This window comes from Phodopus roborovskii, unplaced genomic scaffold, assembly GCF_943737965.1.
Source record: "Phodopus roborovskii unplaced genomic scaffold, PHOROB, whole genome shotgun sequence".
Lineage (NCBI taxonomy): Eukaryota > Metazoa > Chordata > Mammalia > Rodentia > Cricetidae > Phodopus > Phodopus roborovskii.
Window position 1 is genome coordinate 22,948,685 of NW_026126540.1, and position 17,480 is coordinate 22,966,164.

The window sequence follows — 17,480 nt, forward strand, 5'->3', positions numbered from 1 at the left end:
CGCCGCCACCTAGCGCAGCCTCTTTCCGGCAGCTACCGGGATCGGCGTGGATTTGAGCCTTTCCCGACTCCCTTCGCCGCGGCCCGGCCTCGGGTCTGCGACCCGGCTTCGTGAGGGTCGTGCGGGCCGTCGTTCCGGCTTACCCAGTCCCAGACCCCCACGAAGCGCCAGCCGCGGGAGCGTGCATCACACTTTATTTAGCAAGAAGGCGGGCAGCATCCCTTCACTCGCCATAGACGGCGTCGTCGTTGCTGTCGCTGTAGGCGGAGGAAGAGAGCTCCTCGCGGGCCGTGCACACCGGGCACTGTCGTCGCATGTCGTCCCAGCACGAACGGCAGTACACAGCCTGACAGCCCGGCGTAGGGCACACGTAGGACTCGGGCGTCTCGGGTGCCTGGCACACTACGCAGCGCCGACGCATCAAGCGGCGCAGGACAGGGCACAGGCGGTACAGAGTGTCCACCAGGTGGTGGCGCTGTTGGGAGGCGAGGCGGATTGATTAGTGCCAGGTGGTTGTCAGGAGCTCTGGACAGCTATTAATGTCTCGGGTCCCAAGGCCTGACAGTGGTTTGTTGGAGGAAGCTGGGGTGTACCAGAAGAGCTCTGGAAGGCGAGGGTACAATCAAAGTGAGGTCCCTCCGCCCCCAGTGTTTCTCTGTAGCTTTGGAGCCTGTCCTGGAACTTGCGCTGTAGACGGGGCTGGCCCCGAACTCACAGAGATCCTCCAGCCTCTGCCTCTTGAGTGCTGGGATTAAAGGTGTGCGCCACCAATGCCCAGTGGAAGTCTTAAAGAGCCGCCTTTTCTCCCATGATGGGAGGATAACCAGTAACAGCTATTGTGTGCACCTATAGAGCAGCTTAATTTGATTCTTACAGTGAGGCTTAGAAGGGAGTAGGGCAGACAATGATTATTTACACCTTCCAGGAAGGCGGAAGAGATAGCTCAGGGGTTCAGAACCATGACCCCTCTTCCACAGGGCCCAGGTTTGAGTTCCAGCACCTACATAGCAGCTAACAACTGTCTGTAACTCAAGTTCTAGGGGATATGACTATCTCCTGGGCACCAGACACTCATGAGATGCACAGACGTGTGTGTAGGCAAACTACCCATCTGTAATAAGTAAGTGAAAGTTTTTAAATCTTAAAAAAAAATCTTAAAAAAAAAGGTGGTATAACTTTCATGAGTCATAGCTCAGTCAAAGCTGGCAGGAGCCAAATAACAAACGTTGAGATCACTAGGTTCAGTATCCCATTTTGCAAACACCCTCTTCATATAACTGCCAGGAATCCTTCACTGACCATTGCTTTAAAAATCCCAGGGGATGCAGAGGCAGGCAGATCTCTGTGAGTTAAAGGCCAGCCTGGTCTACAGAGTGAGCGCCAGAGGGGCCAAGGCTACACAGAGAAGCCCTGTCTCAAAAGAAGAAAAAGAAAAACTCCAGGGCCCCACTGCTTGTCAGATAAAAGCAGATCTTGGTCTTCAGAGCCCTCCAACACCTGTTTCTTTGTAGTCTTGCTATGCCTCCCTGGTCCTGCCGAGGTGTGTTTTTGTTTTTCCTTAGCTTAGCCGTTGGTCTTGGCATTCCCTTCGGTCTCTGAGCTTTTTCACATCCTTTTCCTTTAACTTAGAATACATATCCCTCTGACTTCATCTAGCTATTCAGGCTCAGTTTACTTCATGACCAAGGTCAAGGGGTCCCAGCCTGTTGATGCCATGTTTATGTGTGCCATGAGGCACGTGTGGCAGTCAGAGAACAATTTGTGGGAGTCCTTTCCTTCTACCATGTGGGTGGGGTTGAACTCAGGACATCAGATTTGGTGGCAGGCACCCTTGCCCACTTAGCTGTCTTACCAGCCCCATTGCTCTGCTTACAGCATTGGTACCTATAAAAAGAGACTATAGCAAAATAAATAACCAGCTCGGTGGTAGAGCTCATGCCTCCTGTTCCATCCCTAACACCCTCTCTGTGTGTGCATGCAAACATGCCTGTGTGTGCATGCAAACATGCCTGTGTGTGCATGTTATTTTGTTGTTTTGTTTTATTTTTTAAGATATGGTTTCTCTGTGTAGCCCTGGTGTCCTGGAACTTGCTCTGTAGACCAAGCTGGCCTTAAACTCAGAGATCCACCTGCCTCTGCCTCCTGAGTGCTGGGATTAAAAGTGTGTGCCATCATCACCCAGCTGTGTTTACTGTACTGTTGCCATCTCTGTCAGCTGAGAGAACTGATGGAAAAAGTTGTTTGCTCCAGGCACACAGTGAGGTACAGTGGCAACTAACACACATATAGAGTGTTTTTCCCCTCATACCAGCATCAAGGAAGTAAAACAGTCATCATAACGACTGAACAAATAAGTAGTTCACATCATCTTACAGAAGAGAGAAAGTAAGGTTCTCAAGGTCACACAACAGTCATAGAATGGCAGGGATAGAGCAGAATTTGAATCAAAAATTCTTTGCCCCCCAATTGCCCTTCTTACAACACTGAAGAATGGCCTCACTGCCCTGTCTAAACACCCCATTCTTTCAAGGAAGAAACAGACACAGCTTATGGAGGCCCTAATCCTGTGTCTTCCAGAGATTGCATGCTCCTTCAACAAGCCTTCCTAACCCCCGACCACCTGCCTCCTCTCCCTTTTCCGGAACTGCTCTGGGCTTGTCAGCGGCTTCTTTCTGATCAGTGTTGCTCACTTTCCTCCAAACAGACCATCCGCTCTGACTTCCCCTTTCTGTCACTTCCTAAAGGGCCACTACACGTCTCAAGCTGTGCTGAGTCCTGAAGTTCAGAGACAGACACAGCCCTGGCCTCCAGAAGGTGCTTGAACCTGCATCGGGTCAGACCCACTCAGCTCCAACAGGCCTGGGACATTGAGGGCCCTGAGTGGACTGAAAGGGATGTCCCTTCTCTGTAGTCTCTAGACCCAGCCAGGAGCTGGCAGACTTGCTGGGGACTGCACTCACAGGAACCCTCTGCTGACGTGCCCGACGAACAATGGCGGCCCTTCTGAGTTGAGTGAAGGCTGCTCTCTTCCTCAGTAACTCATTGTAGAGGAACAGGATCCGCTTCTTCTCTCGCTAAGGGGTCAGGTGGGGAGCAAGGGGAGCTCAGTGACAGAGCAGGAGAGGGCCATGGGGCTGTGTGCATGTTCAGGGGTGGAGTTGTCTGAGAGTTCACCTTGGGGAAATAGAAGGCTGCGATGACCCTCCTGAGCCTGTAGCCAAAAGCTTGGGCTAGGCAGAGACACACAAGCAGGAGGGTTGGCAGTGAAGCACTCCAGTAGGCCCTGGCATCCATGCCTATGGGTTGTGGCAGGCAGGCTGGGGGAAGAGGCAGGCTGTCAGCTTTCTGGTCAGAGCCAGCTGAGGGACAGGCCAGCACTGAGTTGATCCCTGCACCCAGGAGGAGGTACAGGATGGGCCTCCAGTTTGACACACACACACACACACACACACACACACACACACACACACACACCCTGCCTCTTCTGCCCCATCTTGCATAGCTTCTCGGTCAGTACCATAGCTACTCACTAACTGCCCTCACCCCACCTCCTCTGAAGGCTGCTTGGTCTCAATTTCATTATGGCAGAAAGGTCTGCTGGACAAGGAGGCAGGGCCTCAAAATGCTGGCAAACCAGTTTTCTCTGAGCCAAGCTCTTCCAGTTTCTGACTTTTCAAGTTTGAGCATACCAAACCTTTCCTCTTTCAAAGGCATCTTCAGCTCTACCCTCTTGTCTTCTGCTAGCGCCCTACCCTAGATTCCACAGATCTCAGCCTTCTGCATCACTCACGCATATTGTCTGATTCAATTCCTGTGTCCGTGGAGGTGTTCAGAGCTCCAATGGTTTTCCGAAGAAGCCTGGCCAGCATGGAGTCTCCCTCAACCTTCACCTCCAGTTTGTGACTGCCTGGTCAGAATGGAGAGAGTTTTAGGTACAAGCTGGGATGAAAGGGCTGAGGTTGGACGTGGGAGGAGGAGGGGAGAGGAGGGGGAGATGTTCTGCGGAGGGGACTGTCACTTAGGCTGCGGCCTGGGCCCAGGCTTACTTCGGAAGGAGTACTGCAGGAAGGAGTGCCGGCGGATGGCGTCAAAGACAGAGTAGAGAGCCCGGTCGAGCCCACACAGCACCAGCAGCAGCAGCAGGATAGGCAGCGTCTCTAGGAGTTCCCTTGCCTGTGGGGAGCCCAGATGGGTAGGGTTGGGTGCCCCCCGCCCTGGCTTGGATCTTGGAGTATTCTCTGTCCTTTGCCCTCCACCCTCAGAGTCCCACCTGCAAGTGGCCCCCATCCCTGACCTACTCCCTGATCCAGTCTCACCACATTTCGCATTTCTGAGGCCTGGATAGAGGGCTTGAAAGGGAAGATAACAGATCTCTTTTCTGCCTTTCGGAGTGGCAACAGACTCGGTTTGCCCTGGAAAAAAAAAAGAAAGAAAGAAGAGAAAAAGGACTGGAGGGGTGGCTCAGCTGTTAAGAGTGCTTGCTGCTCTTTCAGAGGTTAGGTTCAGTACCTAGTACCCACATCAGATGGCTCACAACTGCCTGGAACTCCAGTTACAGGAGGTCCGACACCCACTGCTGGCCTCTGAGGGCACTCCATACACGCATATGGCACACATACAGACAAGCAGGCACATACACATTAAAAAGACATGTCTCTATAGGTAAAAGGGTCTTTGCTCTCCTGGGGTAAGGACAGTAAGGCATCCTCTGGCGGGACTGAGTTCCCTCACCAGCTTCTTCCTGCGCTCATCAATCTGGTAGAAGTAGGTGCTGATGTAGATGTTGTCAAAGCGGATGTCCCAATTATAACTATCCATGTAGGAGAAGGACCTATGGAGGGACAGACGGGCGTCTCCATGTCCAGCATCAGTGTCTCCCATCTACACCCAACGATGGACTTCTTTCAGACCTAGTCACTTGTCAGATCAATGGGCATTCCCTGTGTACCCCTGTGTCAAAAGCCAGGGGCAGGTGACCTGGTGTGAAGGAAGTGGGCTCTACCCTGCCTTCTGGTTGTGCAGTAGATGTCCACCTATGTGACTGCTGAGACCCAACAGAGGAGGGCATGAGCAGGCTGTGAGTTAGGGGCAGATGCTTGTCTTGCAGGATGAAAGAAGATGATGCACAGAAGCAGAAAACCCTCCAGACAGCAGGAATCACTCAGTACTGTGGCTCCCGTACTCGCCTCTATTTATTTATCATTTTTGAGACAAGGTCTCACAACGTAGACCAGGCTGGCCTGGAATTTAGAGATCTGCCTGCCTCTGCCTCCTGAGTGCTGAGTGCTGGCATTAAGGGTTTTTTCCACCATGCCTTCCAGGTTTGCCTGCTGAATACCTCAAACAAAATTCCTATCCAGACATCTGTCTTTCCAGCTCTTTCTGATTTGCTCTGAGCTGTGTGTGTGTGCAGACATATGTGTGCATATGTAGGTGTTCTTTGTGTAACTCCCAAAGACCCATTCAATGCTTGTTTCCTAAGGAAAAATCCTAATTGTGAAAACACGTCAAATATATTAAACTATAAAATATGAAACATAAATCCCTCTTTTAACAATGCCGCTGGGGTGCTTCAAAGAAATGCAAAGATAGACTAGGGCACCCCCTTGCGGACAGACCTATCACTGCAATGTTGGGTTTCCTAAGCTGGAACAGCCCTTCCCCCCAGCTCTGTCCTGTTCCTGAGTGATCTCACCCAGGTTGAAAGCCTGGCAGTGACTCTATGTTTCCTCCTTCCCTCCCCAAGCTTGGCTTTGAGAACTTTTATGCCTTTTTCACTTCCTTCCATTTAGGCCATCTTCCTGCCCTGCCTCACTCTCCAGGCTACCTAACCTCCGACCTAGCCTGGCCTCTGCCCCTGTACAGCCCACCATCCACCCTCATCCATCTTGAGGCCACCTTCCCAACCCCACCGCCATTCAGGGCCTTCCTGTAGGGGCTTTCCAGACTCTCCTAGCCAAGCTGTCCTCAGCTCAGCTCACCCATCACTACCCCACAAACTGTGCAGATGCTGAGGTCCTTGCTCAAGACACTACCCTGCCTTCCCTTGACCACAGATCCCACCTGCAGCTCTGGAGTCCAGATATGACCACCCCCATGTTAGCTCCCACACCTGTCCCCCATAGCCAGTCCATAGTATTGCCCTTGAGCCATCTGTGTTTCCTGGGTGTCTCTCCCACCACCTCAACTAGACCAGGAATGTCTAGACCAGGGTAGCGATTATGGCGGGTTCACCTTTGCCCTTCCACAGGGCCCTGGGTATGCATATAATCATTCACTTGGGGCCACTCTAGCCTCAAGAACAGGGACAAACAGCAAGGGTCCCTATGACTGCCATCACCTAGCTCCTGCCCAGCCCAGACACTTGAGGGTGGAGAAAAGGAGAAGGTCCAGAAGTCAATCAGGGAAGCCAGGGCAGCCTAGGCAGATACTGGGCTGGGAGGAGGACTTTGTTCTCAATAGAAGGAAAGGAGCTGCCAACACAGCAGGCAGGAGAGAATGAAAGCAAAACTGGATGATAAAAATGGCACAAAGTCAGAGCCAAGGGGAACATGAAGGGCAAGGGGAAAAATCCACAGTCAAAGCTCAATGGGGGGAAGGGGACGGGGGACGGGGGGGGGGGCAGTGTTGAGATAGATGCCAGGAGGGGACAGACAATGAAGACAGTCACTTTTTCAAAAACAGTAGCAACATGGGTAACAGCAATCCTTAAAATATCTACATGCCCCAAAGCTGTAAAACAAACAACAAACAAAAACAGGCACGTAAGACTCAGATTCCCAATTAGGGTTCAGCTCTGCGTCTCCTCCACCAGGGTTCCCACCCAGGCTGCAGGAAGGGGCAACAGGTGGGGCTTGTGGCTCACGCGTGGAAGACCAGCAGGAAGGTGCAGGACAGGAGCACATGCAGCAGGCCTGCAGCCCACCGCAGGTGGGCCTCCTGCTGCTGCACATAGTCCCGCACCTCAACGCTCATGCGCTCCCAGCTCAGGTTGGCACCCAGCACTGCAGACTGCTTCTCTTCCTGGGAAGGGAATATGTGCCTGCTGTAGTCTCGCACATCCTGCATTCCCACTGGCACCCTCCTCAAGCCCCTGACCCTCCCAGGACCTCCAGGAGTTGTCACTTCACCTGCTCACTAGTCTCTGTGACAGGTCTGGCTACCCTGCGCCCACATTAGTTGACACCATCTCATCCTTGACTATCCATTCCACCCCCAAGCCTGATACATACATATGTCCCACAGGCTGGCATGATTCCCCCAGCACTGGCCCTCTCCTGGCCCCCGTCCACATCCAGACACCTCTTCCCCGGGCCTCTCGTGTATCCTCCCTCCTGCCTTGTCCCTTGATGCCTTCCTTCCTCCCCTCCGGCTCCCTATCTGCTCCTTTCCCGCTCCCATACCTCTGCCTCCTACCTTGATGTCAATATTGGCTGAAAATTCTCCATACAGACCGTGAATAGACTGGTTGAGGGAGTCATAGGTTTGCCCAAAGTTGCCTTCCACTGGGATGCGCCTGTGACACCAAGTCTCCATCACTGGTGGACAGTGAGGCCAAGTCAGGGCCTCTTGGGGCTGGAGCCCAGGCTCCCACCCAGAAACACTGCCTGATGATTCGCTCTTTTTTTTTTTTTTTTCCTTTTGATTTTGGTTTTTTGAGACAGGGTTTCTCTGTGTAGCCCTGGCTATTCTAGAACCAGCTCTGGAGACCAGGCTGGCCTCAGACTCACAGAGGTCTGCCTGCCTCGGCCTCCTGAGTGCTGGGATAAACTGCCTTGTGCTTCACTCCCATTTTTGCATCCGTCCCTAACCATACCAAATACTAATAACGGTATCCAACCTTTCTAGAGCAGTTCCTCTGGGTACCACTTCTGTTAGCACTTGGCATGCATTAGCTGGTTAAATTTCAAAACACTTACGGGGAATGAGAACTATTATTGTATCAGTCTTTCCAATGGAGAGATGGAATTCACAGCTTCGCTGAAACTCATCTACACTACAGAGAAGTCAGTAGGGAGTGGACCCATGTACCCACAGAGCCCACATCCTCTACACCTGCCAACCCTCTGGCCTTATACCTATTGGGGTCCCAAGGATTCGTCTCCTTTAATCTGGGATCCTGCCACTAACCCTTGGCAATGCTACAGAAGAACTTGAACGTCATTGGCAGGCAAAGCAGGTGGTTCAGGAGTGGGACCCAGACACGCTGCATGCACTGCTGATGCTTTCTTTCGAACCAGTGATGGCAGCTGATTATGGCCTTATTTACCACATCTGTAGCAAAGAGACAGGGGTGTCCAGGAGCCCTGGCCCTGGCCCTGGCCCTGGCCTGGAGCTTGGCGCTGAAGTCCGCCCCACCCTGCCCTGCCCAGGAACAGTGCTTACAGGAGCAGCGCAGCTTGGTCTTCAGCTCATACATCTTCTGTGTGGACAGGCGGATTCTGCCTCGAGGCGCTCTGTGGGCCTCTGTGCCTGGAGTGTCCTTGGCATCCTCAGGTAAGTAGCCAATCTCACTCCTCACTTGAGCATCCAAGTCCTTAAAGGAGGTAGAGATGTTCCAAGTCTCTGCTTTTAGTGACTCTTTGCTGCCCTGGAGAAAGCAGGGGAGGGGCTTATAGACTATTGCTTCCCAGTGTGTTTTCTAGCAATGCCACACTTAGGGCTCTTACCTCAGCCCACAGGAATCTAGGCCTAAGACAAAACCTCCCTCCAGGTCCCCTTGGCAGCCTTGCCTCCCCTTGTGGCTCTGCCTTATTCCCAGACCCTCAGCTTTCCCCTGGGCCTCCATCAATCTTTACTGCTTAGTGGTCCCCATAAATTTGAACCTTAGCCCTTCAGGCCTAACCTCCCATATCCCTATGAACTCCCCTCCCCTTTCTAACATTCCCAAGCTCCAAATGGCTAGCTCCTGAATTTCCCATTCTCTGATCCTCTGGTCTTCAGAGACCAATGTTCCCAATTTCCCTACATTGTAATTCAGCTGCCCATGCAGGTATCTGGAGATGTGGATGTATGTATGTCCCAATGGTAGGATGTTCTCCTGGCTTTTAGCACCCCAAGATCAACAAGGGCTCTGCAATGTTTGGGGATAGCACTACAAAATATACTAGGAACATTTCCACTAGGGGACCATAGGATTAATTATACAGGGCCTGACCAGCAGGTCCTTGAACACGGCACGCAAAGGGGCTGTAGAGACGCGCCAGGCTGCTCGGGTGTTGTTGATTTGCAGCTCCACAGTGCAGCCCAGGGATGCTATGACTTCATTGAGGTTGTGCTGCAGGTTGGCTGCTGGCCCTGGCAGAAGAGACCCAGCAGGTCACCTCTCTGCAGTCAGTCCCTTCTTAGAGCCACCCCTGGCACCTTCTCTGCACACAGACTACCTGTGAGCCCATAGGACACCTTCTAAGACTGTGTCATGATGGGCTTGAACGAGTCTATGAGAGATCTCATTCAATCCTTGTCTTTTCAGCCCCATAAGCTAAGGAGGTCAAGAGATAGGGAGGTACTCTCAGGGGAATGCAGCAAGTTAGAACAGAAAGACATGACATCCCATCACCACACTACCACCATCACCATAACCACCATTACCACCACTACAACCACCACCATCACCATAACCACCATCACCATAACCACCATCACCACCACTACCGCCACCACCACCTCTATAACCACACATGCTCCTCTTTCATCATGGTCCCCGCTAGATGATCTGCCCAGGGTCACTGCTTTGGTGTCACCAACTGGTACTCTGGGACAGCCACTTCTCACCTTTGTAGATGGCAGCCAAAGCATATCCCAGGACAAAGAGTCTGCCTTCTTTGCCCAGCATCTTGGGTACCAACAGGACACTGGCACAACGAGTATGTGGGGAGGTCCCCCAGCCTATGGCCCCCAAGCCTATTGGAAAATTCAGAAGGTGGGGAGATGAAGTAAGGAAGCAACCTCACATTTACCAGACCTCCACCTGCTCCAGCCCTCTCCTGGATCTACCCTGCCCTCATCCCTATTTATACCTACTTTGATACACTTCTCAGGCTTCCTCCCTCCATCCCTCCCTCCCTCCTCCCTGCCTTCCCTAGCCATTTATAGAGTGCACCTATATATCTGACTCTGGAAAGTCCTAGGGAGATGGTTAGGGATAAAAAAGTCATGGTCACAAATGTGCATGTGGGTGTCAGAGAACCATACTTTCCACATCCAGGCTGGATGCACAAGGTGTTCAGAGAAGCAGTCGGAGCCCACTGGACAGTGCCAGTGCTCTGGCACCCACAGCACCCACATCCCCACCCTTCCCGTGCAGGAGTTCTTAATCATGTGTGGTTGGCAAGTTACAGCAGTCACAGCTGCACATGTGGTCTCTGTAAGGAGACAGTGAGCTGGTGAAGCTCATAACCCAGAGAGAAAGACAGACAAGTAAACAAATGACTCCCGTGGGACAGACGTGCTCTGTGCACCAGGGCGGGGCTTATGGAGAGAGCTGTGGAGCCAAGGAGGGTGTGGGTATTTCTGCAGGGAGGGGTGGGGCTGGGAAGGCTGGACAAAGGAGATGATGTGTCAGCTGGGCCTGGGAGATGAGTAACTGTTGTTAGGAGGCACAGATGGCAGCCCGGGACAAAGGAACAGCACGACCTAGTCAGGGAACAAGAAGATCCCCGTGTAGATGGAGTCTTTGCCCAATGATGGCCAAAGCAAACCCCAAATACTCATACTCCCATCATCCCCTCTGTCCTCCCACAGTCCCCATCACCACTCACTGGGACTAGCGCCTATTGTTGCGATGCTAGCGTACAACCTTCCACATGCGCAGTAAGTGTTCTACCATGGCTCTACCCCTAGCTCCTGGCCCGAAACTTTATTTTTTTATTTTGTGGGCAGGAGTGTTTTTGCCTGTATATGTGCATACCTAACCCTTGGAGGCCAGAAGAGGGTGCTGGATCCCTGGAATTAGAGTTACAGACAGTCGTGAGCTGTTCAGTGTGGTTGCTGGGAATAGAACCTGGGTCCTCTAGAAGAACAGCCAGTGCTCTTAACCTCTGAGCCATCTCTCCAGCCTCATGGATGGAAATTTTCCAACCTGTCTTCATTCCTCTCTCTCAATACCTTCCACGTCTGTGGCCAAGATGATCTTATCAAAGCATAAGCAGTTTATGGCCCTTCCCTCCTTCAATTCTGTCTTTTTGCTACACTTGGCAGATAGACTCCAAACCCTTTGACATGCTCGATAGACCCTAGTGGTCTGCCCTCCCACCTCCTGTGGCGATCCCATGCCCCTGAGGCTTTTGCTCATCAGTCCACAGGGCCCTGGCTGCTGCCCACTTCCCCCCAGGTCTTCAAGTGGCTGCTGCCCTCCGCCCTGCCAGTGTCGCTCCGCCCCCATCGCCCCACCTAAACATACAGGTTTGTGGCAGACCCTGGATGCCACCCAGCACTTGGTTTTTTTTTTTTTTTTTTTTTTTTTTTTTTTTTTCCCTCTCCCTTGCCTTCTCACTTGTTAACACAACTTGGATTTGGTTCAAGGACAATAGCCTGGTTCTGCCCTGGCCCCTGGGGGTTGAGTCTGGGTTTGCTTAAACCAATCTATGCGTTACAGGGCAGTGAAAGGGACTTGTTCTGTGGTCTTGGCCTTAGACGCCAGCTGTGACAAGAGCTGACAGAGCTCTTCTCTATGTCCCTGCGGCTCCTTTAGCTCCACACGAAGGGCAGAACTAGTCTTTCACTCCTCTATCTGACCCAGTTTATAGAAAGAGAACAGGGGTTGCTTGTCACCAACACTAAGTAGGTAAATAATTCTAAAAAGAAGGATCAGGGTCCTATAACCTATAACCCCAGCTACTCAGGAGGCTGAGGCAGGAGGATGGAAAAGACCTCCCTGCTCTATGCTCACAATCAGTCTGATCATGAGACTCTGTCTCAACAAGTCAGAAGGGCTGGGGATGAAGTCCAGTTGAGTGCTTGCCAGGCATGCATGATGCCCTGGGTTTGATCCCCAGCACCCAAAGAACGAGGAGTCCTGGTGGCATATGCCTTCAATCCTCGTGTGCAGAGGTGGAGGCAGAAGGATAAAACATACCAGGTTTGAGACCAGTGTGGGAGTCAGGCAGCTCTCTGTAAAGTTCAAGGCCACCCTAGTCTACATAGCTAATTCCAGGACAACCAGAGCTACAAGAGCAACCAGTCAATCAAAGCAAACACACACACACACACACACACACACACACACACACACACACACACACCAAAAATCAAAAACGAAAAAACAAAGCAAAGCAAAAAACTGGAAATGTTAATGTTCTGGAAGTGAAGCATAGCATTTAGTGTAGGCAGTTAAGACCCTCTAGGGACTATCACAGGAAGGGACTCTGGCTAGTCCCTCCTGGGCTGGACTCCCATGGAACTGTAGCAGCTGGCCAGGCTTCTCCAGGCCCCGCCCTCTGCAGATCCCAGAGTGTGGGACTTCTCTCTTTAGGCAGGAGGAAAGGCAATTCCTAAAGGCAGCAGGCCTGGAGTTCTCCATCCACAAGCAGCTGCTGGGGATCAGGGTGGATGCACATCTTTAAGGAAGAGCCTGTCTGTGGGTGGCTCCATTTGAGACCAGCCAAAAGAACCTGCCAAAGTTCATACCACGAGGAACCCCAGAGCCCATCACCGAACCCGCCACACTGAGAGCACTGGGGAGTTAGAGCAACATTGATGACTAAAGACTTTGTTCTCCTCCCTGCCATAAAAAATAGATTTTGTACCTTTCCCTCTGATTCTTCCTCTCTCCAAAATGAGAAGAAACAACGGAGGCCAGGTATGGTGGCACACACCTGTAACTCCAGTCTTTGAGAAGTGATGGCAGGAGAACGAGGAGTTCAAGCCTAGCCCGAGGCCTTTTCTAGGTAGAGGAGGGTGCAGGATGGTGTGGTGGGAGGAATGAGGGCTGCGGGGAGGGGCTAGGCATGGTCCCAGCTACTGAAAAGTTGTCCCAGCTCCAGTAAATCCCTTCCTACCCGTGCGATTCTAATTTAACAGCAAAAGGAAGACATGAAGTATGTGTGTGGGGGGGGGCTTATTGGGATGAGAGGTTTCAGTAGGAGACGGCTGGGCGGGGAAGGCAAGGGGGTTCAAATTGACTAACATTCATTATCTGCCTATATGAAACTGTCAGAGAATGTGACAGGCAGGAGCAAAGCAGCAATAGAAAGGGAAGGATGGAGAAGTGAGTGCAGGACCCAGGGCTAAGGGGCTGGGGTGGGGCGGATTGGAGCAGCATGGAGAGGTGACATTTAAGAAGCATGGGACCTGAAGTCCAGATGTGGAATAGACAGGACCCTTTAACCTCTCAAAATAAGTCCTAGTCGCCACGCCTGGGGCTTCCTACTTGTCTGAGTGAAAGGTCATCTACAGAACATACATGAATACAGCGGTCAGAGAGGAGAAGAGTTTACTGTGGTCTTGGCCTTATGGTCAAAGACTCTATAGTTTATGTGTTCAATAAGCCAGTGACTTTCCTCCCATTGCCCTGGGCTGGGACAGGGTTAGAGAAGGGCATCAGTCGCTGTATGGACCACAGAGATGTGGAAAGCCTGCTGGCGAGTGGGGTAGGAGGACAAAATACTCCTCCCTAGTTTCTGAGATTGCTCCATAGAGATCTGATGCCTGGAGTTACGGGGGGAGCTCTGAAACAGAAAAACCTCTAGGCAGCTGGACAATGGCAGCACAGCCTTTTGTACCAGCATCCGGGAAGCTTTGGGCCTGAGTTCCAGGTCAGCATGGTCTATAGAGTTCCAGGACAGTCAGAGCTACACAGAGAAACTCTGTCTCAAAGAAAAAACAAACAAAAACCAAACCAAACCAAAACAAAAAACCACCACCACCACCACCAAAAAAACCCTCAAGCCAAAGCCAGTGGAAAACTGAAACACGCTGGCTGGTGTTTTAGTTTGTTGGAAAAAAATTATTTTTAAAAAATTAGGTACCGGTGGTGATGGTGCACGCTTTTAGTCCCAGCAGCACTCAGGAGGCAGAGGCAGAGGGATCTCTGTGGGTTTGCTGCCAGCCTGATCTACAGAGGGTTCCAGGACAGCTAGGGCTACACAGAGAAACCCCATCTCAAAAACAGTAACAACTGAACAAGGAGGAGCTAACGGCCCCCAGACTGATAGCTGGGGATCCAGCATGGGACTAACTCAGACCCCCTGGATGTGGGTCTCAGCCAGAAGGACTGAGCAGTCTAAGAGACCTCAGACAGAGGAGCCAGGATGTATCCTTGGTGCCCAAAAGGACTTTGGGAGCACATTCCCCATAGAGGGATAACTGCCTTAACCTAGAGGCAGGAGGGAAGGCCTAGTCCCTACTCCAAATGACTTGACAGATTTTGTTGACCACTCCTGGAAGGCATCATCCTCCCTGTGGAGTGGGGGGGGATTGGATGGGAGGGGGTGGGAGGACATGGGAGGGAGGGAGAGAAGGAGGGAGGGAGGGGGAACTGGAATAAGAGCAAAAAAAATTTAAAATTAAAAAAAGAGTGAAAAACAACAACAAAAATTAAGTAAGCATATATATATATGCATACATATGTTTTGCTTGCATATATGTATGTATACCATGTGTGTTGTGTGCCTAGTGCCTGTCATCTGAGTACTGGGAATCAAATCCAGGTCCTCTGCAAGAGCATCAAGTGCTCTTAACTCCTGAGCCATCTCTCCAGCCCTTTGAGATAAAGGTCTTAACATAGGTTGGCCTCTCATATACAATCCTCCTGCCTCCGCCCTCTGAGTGCTGGGGTTCTAAGTACACATGCCTCCAGGCTGGCAGCTGCAGCTGTTAGGTTTCTCAAACTCTACAGCCACTTTTTCTTTTTCTTTTTTCTTTCTCTCTTTTTGTCTTATTTGTCTTGTTCTTTCAGTTTTTTGTTTTGTTTTGTTTTTGTTTTTTGAGACAAAGTCTTACACAGTAAGCCCAGGCTGTCCTGGAACTCCAGACATAAGCGGGCACACACTTCTGTCATGGGACTTTTTCTGTGGGATGATAAACTGTCTCTAAGCTTAAGCCACTTTTGCATAACCTTTCTCAGCTGTCCCTTTCCTGTGGCCTAACACTACCCAAAGCAAATGTCTCCATTCAAATGTCACCTCTAGCCGTCTTCCCTGACAGGGTTAGGGTCGCGCCCAGCCCCTTCCTTCCTCCTCCACAGCCTACTTTGTTTTCTTACTTCATTGTCTCACACTGGTAGGTTGGTCAGTTTCTAGTTTTTGAGGCAAGATGTTACTTGGCAATCTAGACTGTCCTGGAACAGACTGTGTACACCAGGTTGATCTTAAATTAAGGCAATCCTCCTGCCTTAGCCTTATGAATTCTGAGATTGTAGATTATAGGTGTGAGTCACCACACCCAGCTATGGGTGACTTTTTTTTTTTTTTTTTTTAACTGTAAACTCTAAAAAGGATGGTGCTTGTCACCTTGGTTCTGAATCTTCAGGAAAGGAGGAAGGAAGGGATGGAGGAAGGAAGGAAGGGAGGGAGGAAGGAAGGGAGGGAGGAAGGGAGGAAAGGAGGAAGGAAGGGAGGGAGGGAGGGAGGAAGGGAGGGAGGAAGGAAGGGAGGGAGGAAGGGAGGAAAGGAGGAAGGAAGGGAGGGAGGGAGGGAGGGAGGAAAGGAGGAAGGGAGGAGGGAGGGAGAAAGGGAGGGAGGAAGGAGGGAGAAAGGGAGGGAGGGAGGAAGGAAGGGAGGGAGGAAGGGAGGAGGGAGGGAGGGAGGAAGGAGGGAGAAAGAGAGGGAGGGAGGAAGGAAGGAAGGGAGGAGGGAGGAGGGAGGAGGGAGGGAGGGAGGAAGGAGGGAGGAAGGGAGGAAGGAGGGAGGGAGGAAGGAAGGAGGGAGGAAGGGAGGAAGGAGGGAGAAAGAGAGGGAGGGAGGAAGGAAGGAAGGGAGGAGGGAGGAGGGAGGGAGGGAGGAGGGAGGGAGAAAGGGAGGGAGGGAGGAAGGAAGGAAAGGAGGAAGGGAGGAGGGAGGGAGGGAGGAAGGAAAGGAGGAAGGGAGGAGGAAGGGAGGAGGGAGGAGGGAGGGAGGAACTGGTAGTCAAGAGTAAGGTGTGCAGCAGTGTGTGCAGGAGTGGTCAACAGAGCTGTGATAAGGTGCAGGGTCTGGCCTATGATGTGTGCGCAGTGGGACTCTCATAGACCGACAGGATTTAATGAAGGCAGGGTTGGGCCTTCTCACTATAGGATCCTCTCTCCTCTGAGGTCCCCTTCTCTCTTTTCTAAAGTGTAAGAGGAGGCTGAAGTCATGGACAGTGGGGCATAGAACGAACAAGCTCGTTTCCTCCAGTTTCCTCCAGGCCCCCAATGCCCACCTCTACCCACTACTAACTTGCCAGGCCATACAACGCTGCCATCTTGTGCTCCTCATAGATGTTCATGGGGTTCACCAGGAGCTGAAAGAGACCTGAGGAACAGGGCGAAGCCAAAAGTCAACTGATTGCCCCCGCCCGGCCCCGCCCGGCCCTGCTGCTCCCTCACTTGCCTATGGCCAAGAGCCCACCAGTGCCTGCTCCTAGCAGGAAAGCAGTGGCAGGGAACTCTCCTGGCTGGCGCCATAGGAACCGGCTCCAGGAAACTGGAAGACCCCATCGTAGGAGCCTCTGCATGGCTGAAAAGCAGACAATTCAGCTCATAGCCTCTTTTTCTGGCTGAATGAAGTTCATTAAGGTTGGAAACACTTTAATTTTATTCACCAATATGTGTGCGCCTGCCTGAGTTTATGTGTGTCATGTGTATGCGGATGGTCAAGGGCCATGGATCCCCTGGAGCTACAGTTACTATAGTTACACGCTGTTGTAAGCTGCTTGGGTGACAGAGTCAGGTCTTCTGGGAGAGCAGTAAGTGCTCCTCACCACTCACTGAGCCATCTCTCCAGCCCCAAGGTTTGAGGGGGTTTTTTGTTTTGGTTTGGTTTTTGGTTTTTTGAGACAAGGTTTCTTTGTGCAGCCCTGCCTGTCCTGGAACTCTCTCTGTAGACCAGGCTGGCCTCAAACTCACAGAGATCTGCCTGCCTCTGCCTCCTGAGTGCTGGGATTAAAGGCGTGCAGCACCACTGCCCAGCTAAGGTTTAAGATTTTAGGAGGATCAGATGCTGGGGAAGCATGGTGGCAGGGACTTGGCGTACACTGGAAGAGATAAGGGATCGTCAAGAGTAAGCCAGCAGTGGGAAGAAGAAGATGACTAGGCTGTAGGGAGGACACCGAATGGAGGAGAGAGGACAAGAGAAGTCTGAGGGATGCTGGGAAAGGGCCGGAGGCTGAGGGCTGGCTGTCTCACTGGTGTGGGGCAGTTTCCTTTGTTGCCTTCCTGTTCCGTTCTGATGCTGTGTAATGTCCATCAGTCTATTCTCAGGAACCCTTTTCATCCTAGAAGTCTCTTCAAAGATTCCCAGGCTGTGAAATTCTGATGAGAGGAGAGAGGCGCCTGCAGCCTGTGGCTTTGGCTTCACTCACAG

At 51.8% G+C, this 17,480-nt stretch overlaps 1 protein-coding gene across 1 annotated transcript; it reads right to left on the minus strand.

Annotated features, from left to right (window-relative positions):
* Positions 1-177: 177 nt before the first annotated feature.
* Positions 178-17,474, minus strand: Dcst1 (DC-STAMP domain containing 1; the record flags this gene model as incomplete). Its single annotated transcript, XM_051199247.1, has 16 exons — positions 178-475; positions 2,961-3,074; positions 3,175-3,317; positions 3,791-3,907; positions 4,047-4,173; positions 4,317-4,412; positions 4,732-4,831; positions 6,866-7,023; positions 7,417-7,538; positions 8,131-8,274; positions 8,386-8,590; positions 9,158-9,297; positions 9,775-9,903; positions 16,356-16,430; positions 16,509-16,634; positions 17,303-17,474. Coding segments are annotated over 16 exons (2,220 nt in total), but the record flags the coding sequence as incomplete, so codon positions are not given.
* Between the last annotated feature and the right edge of the window lie 6 nt (positions 17,475-17,480).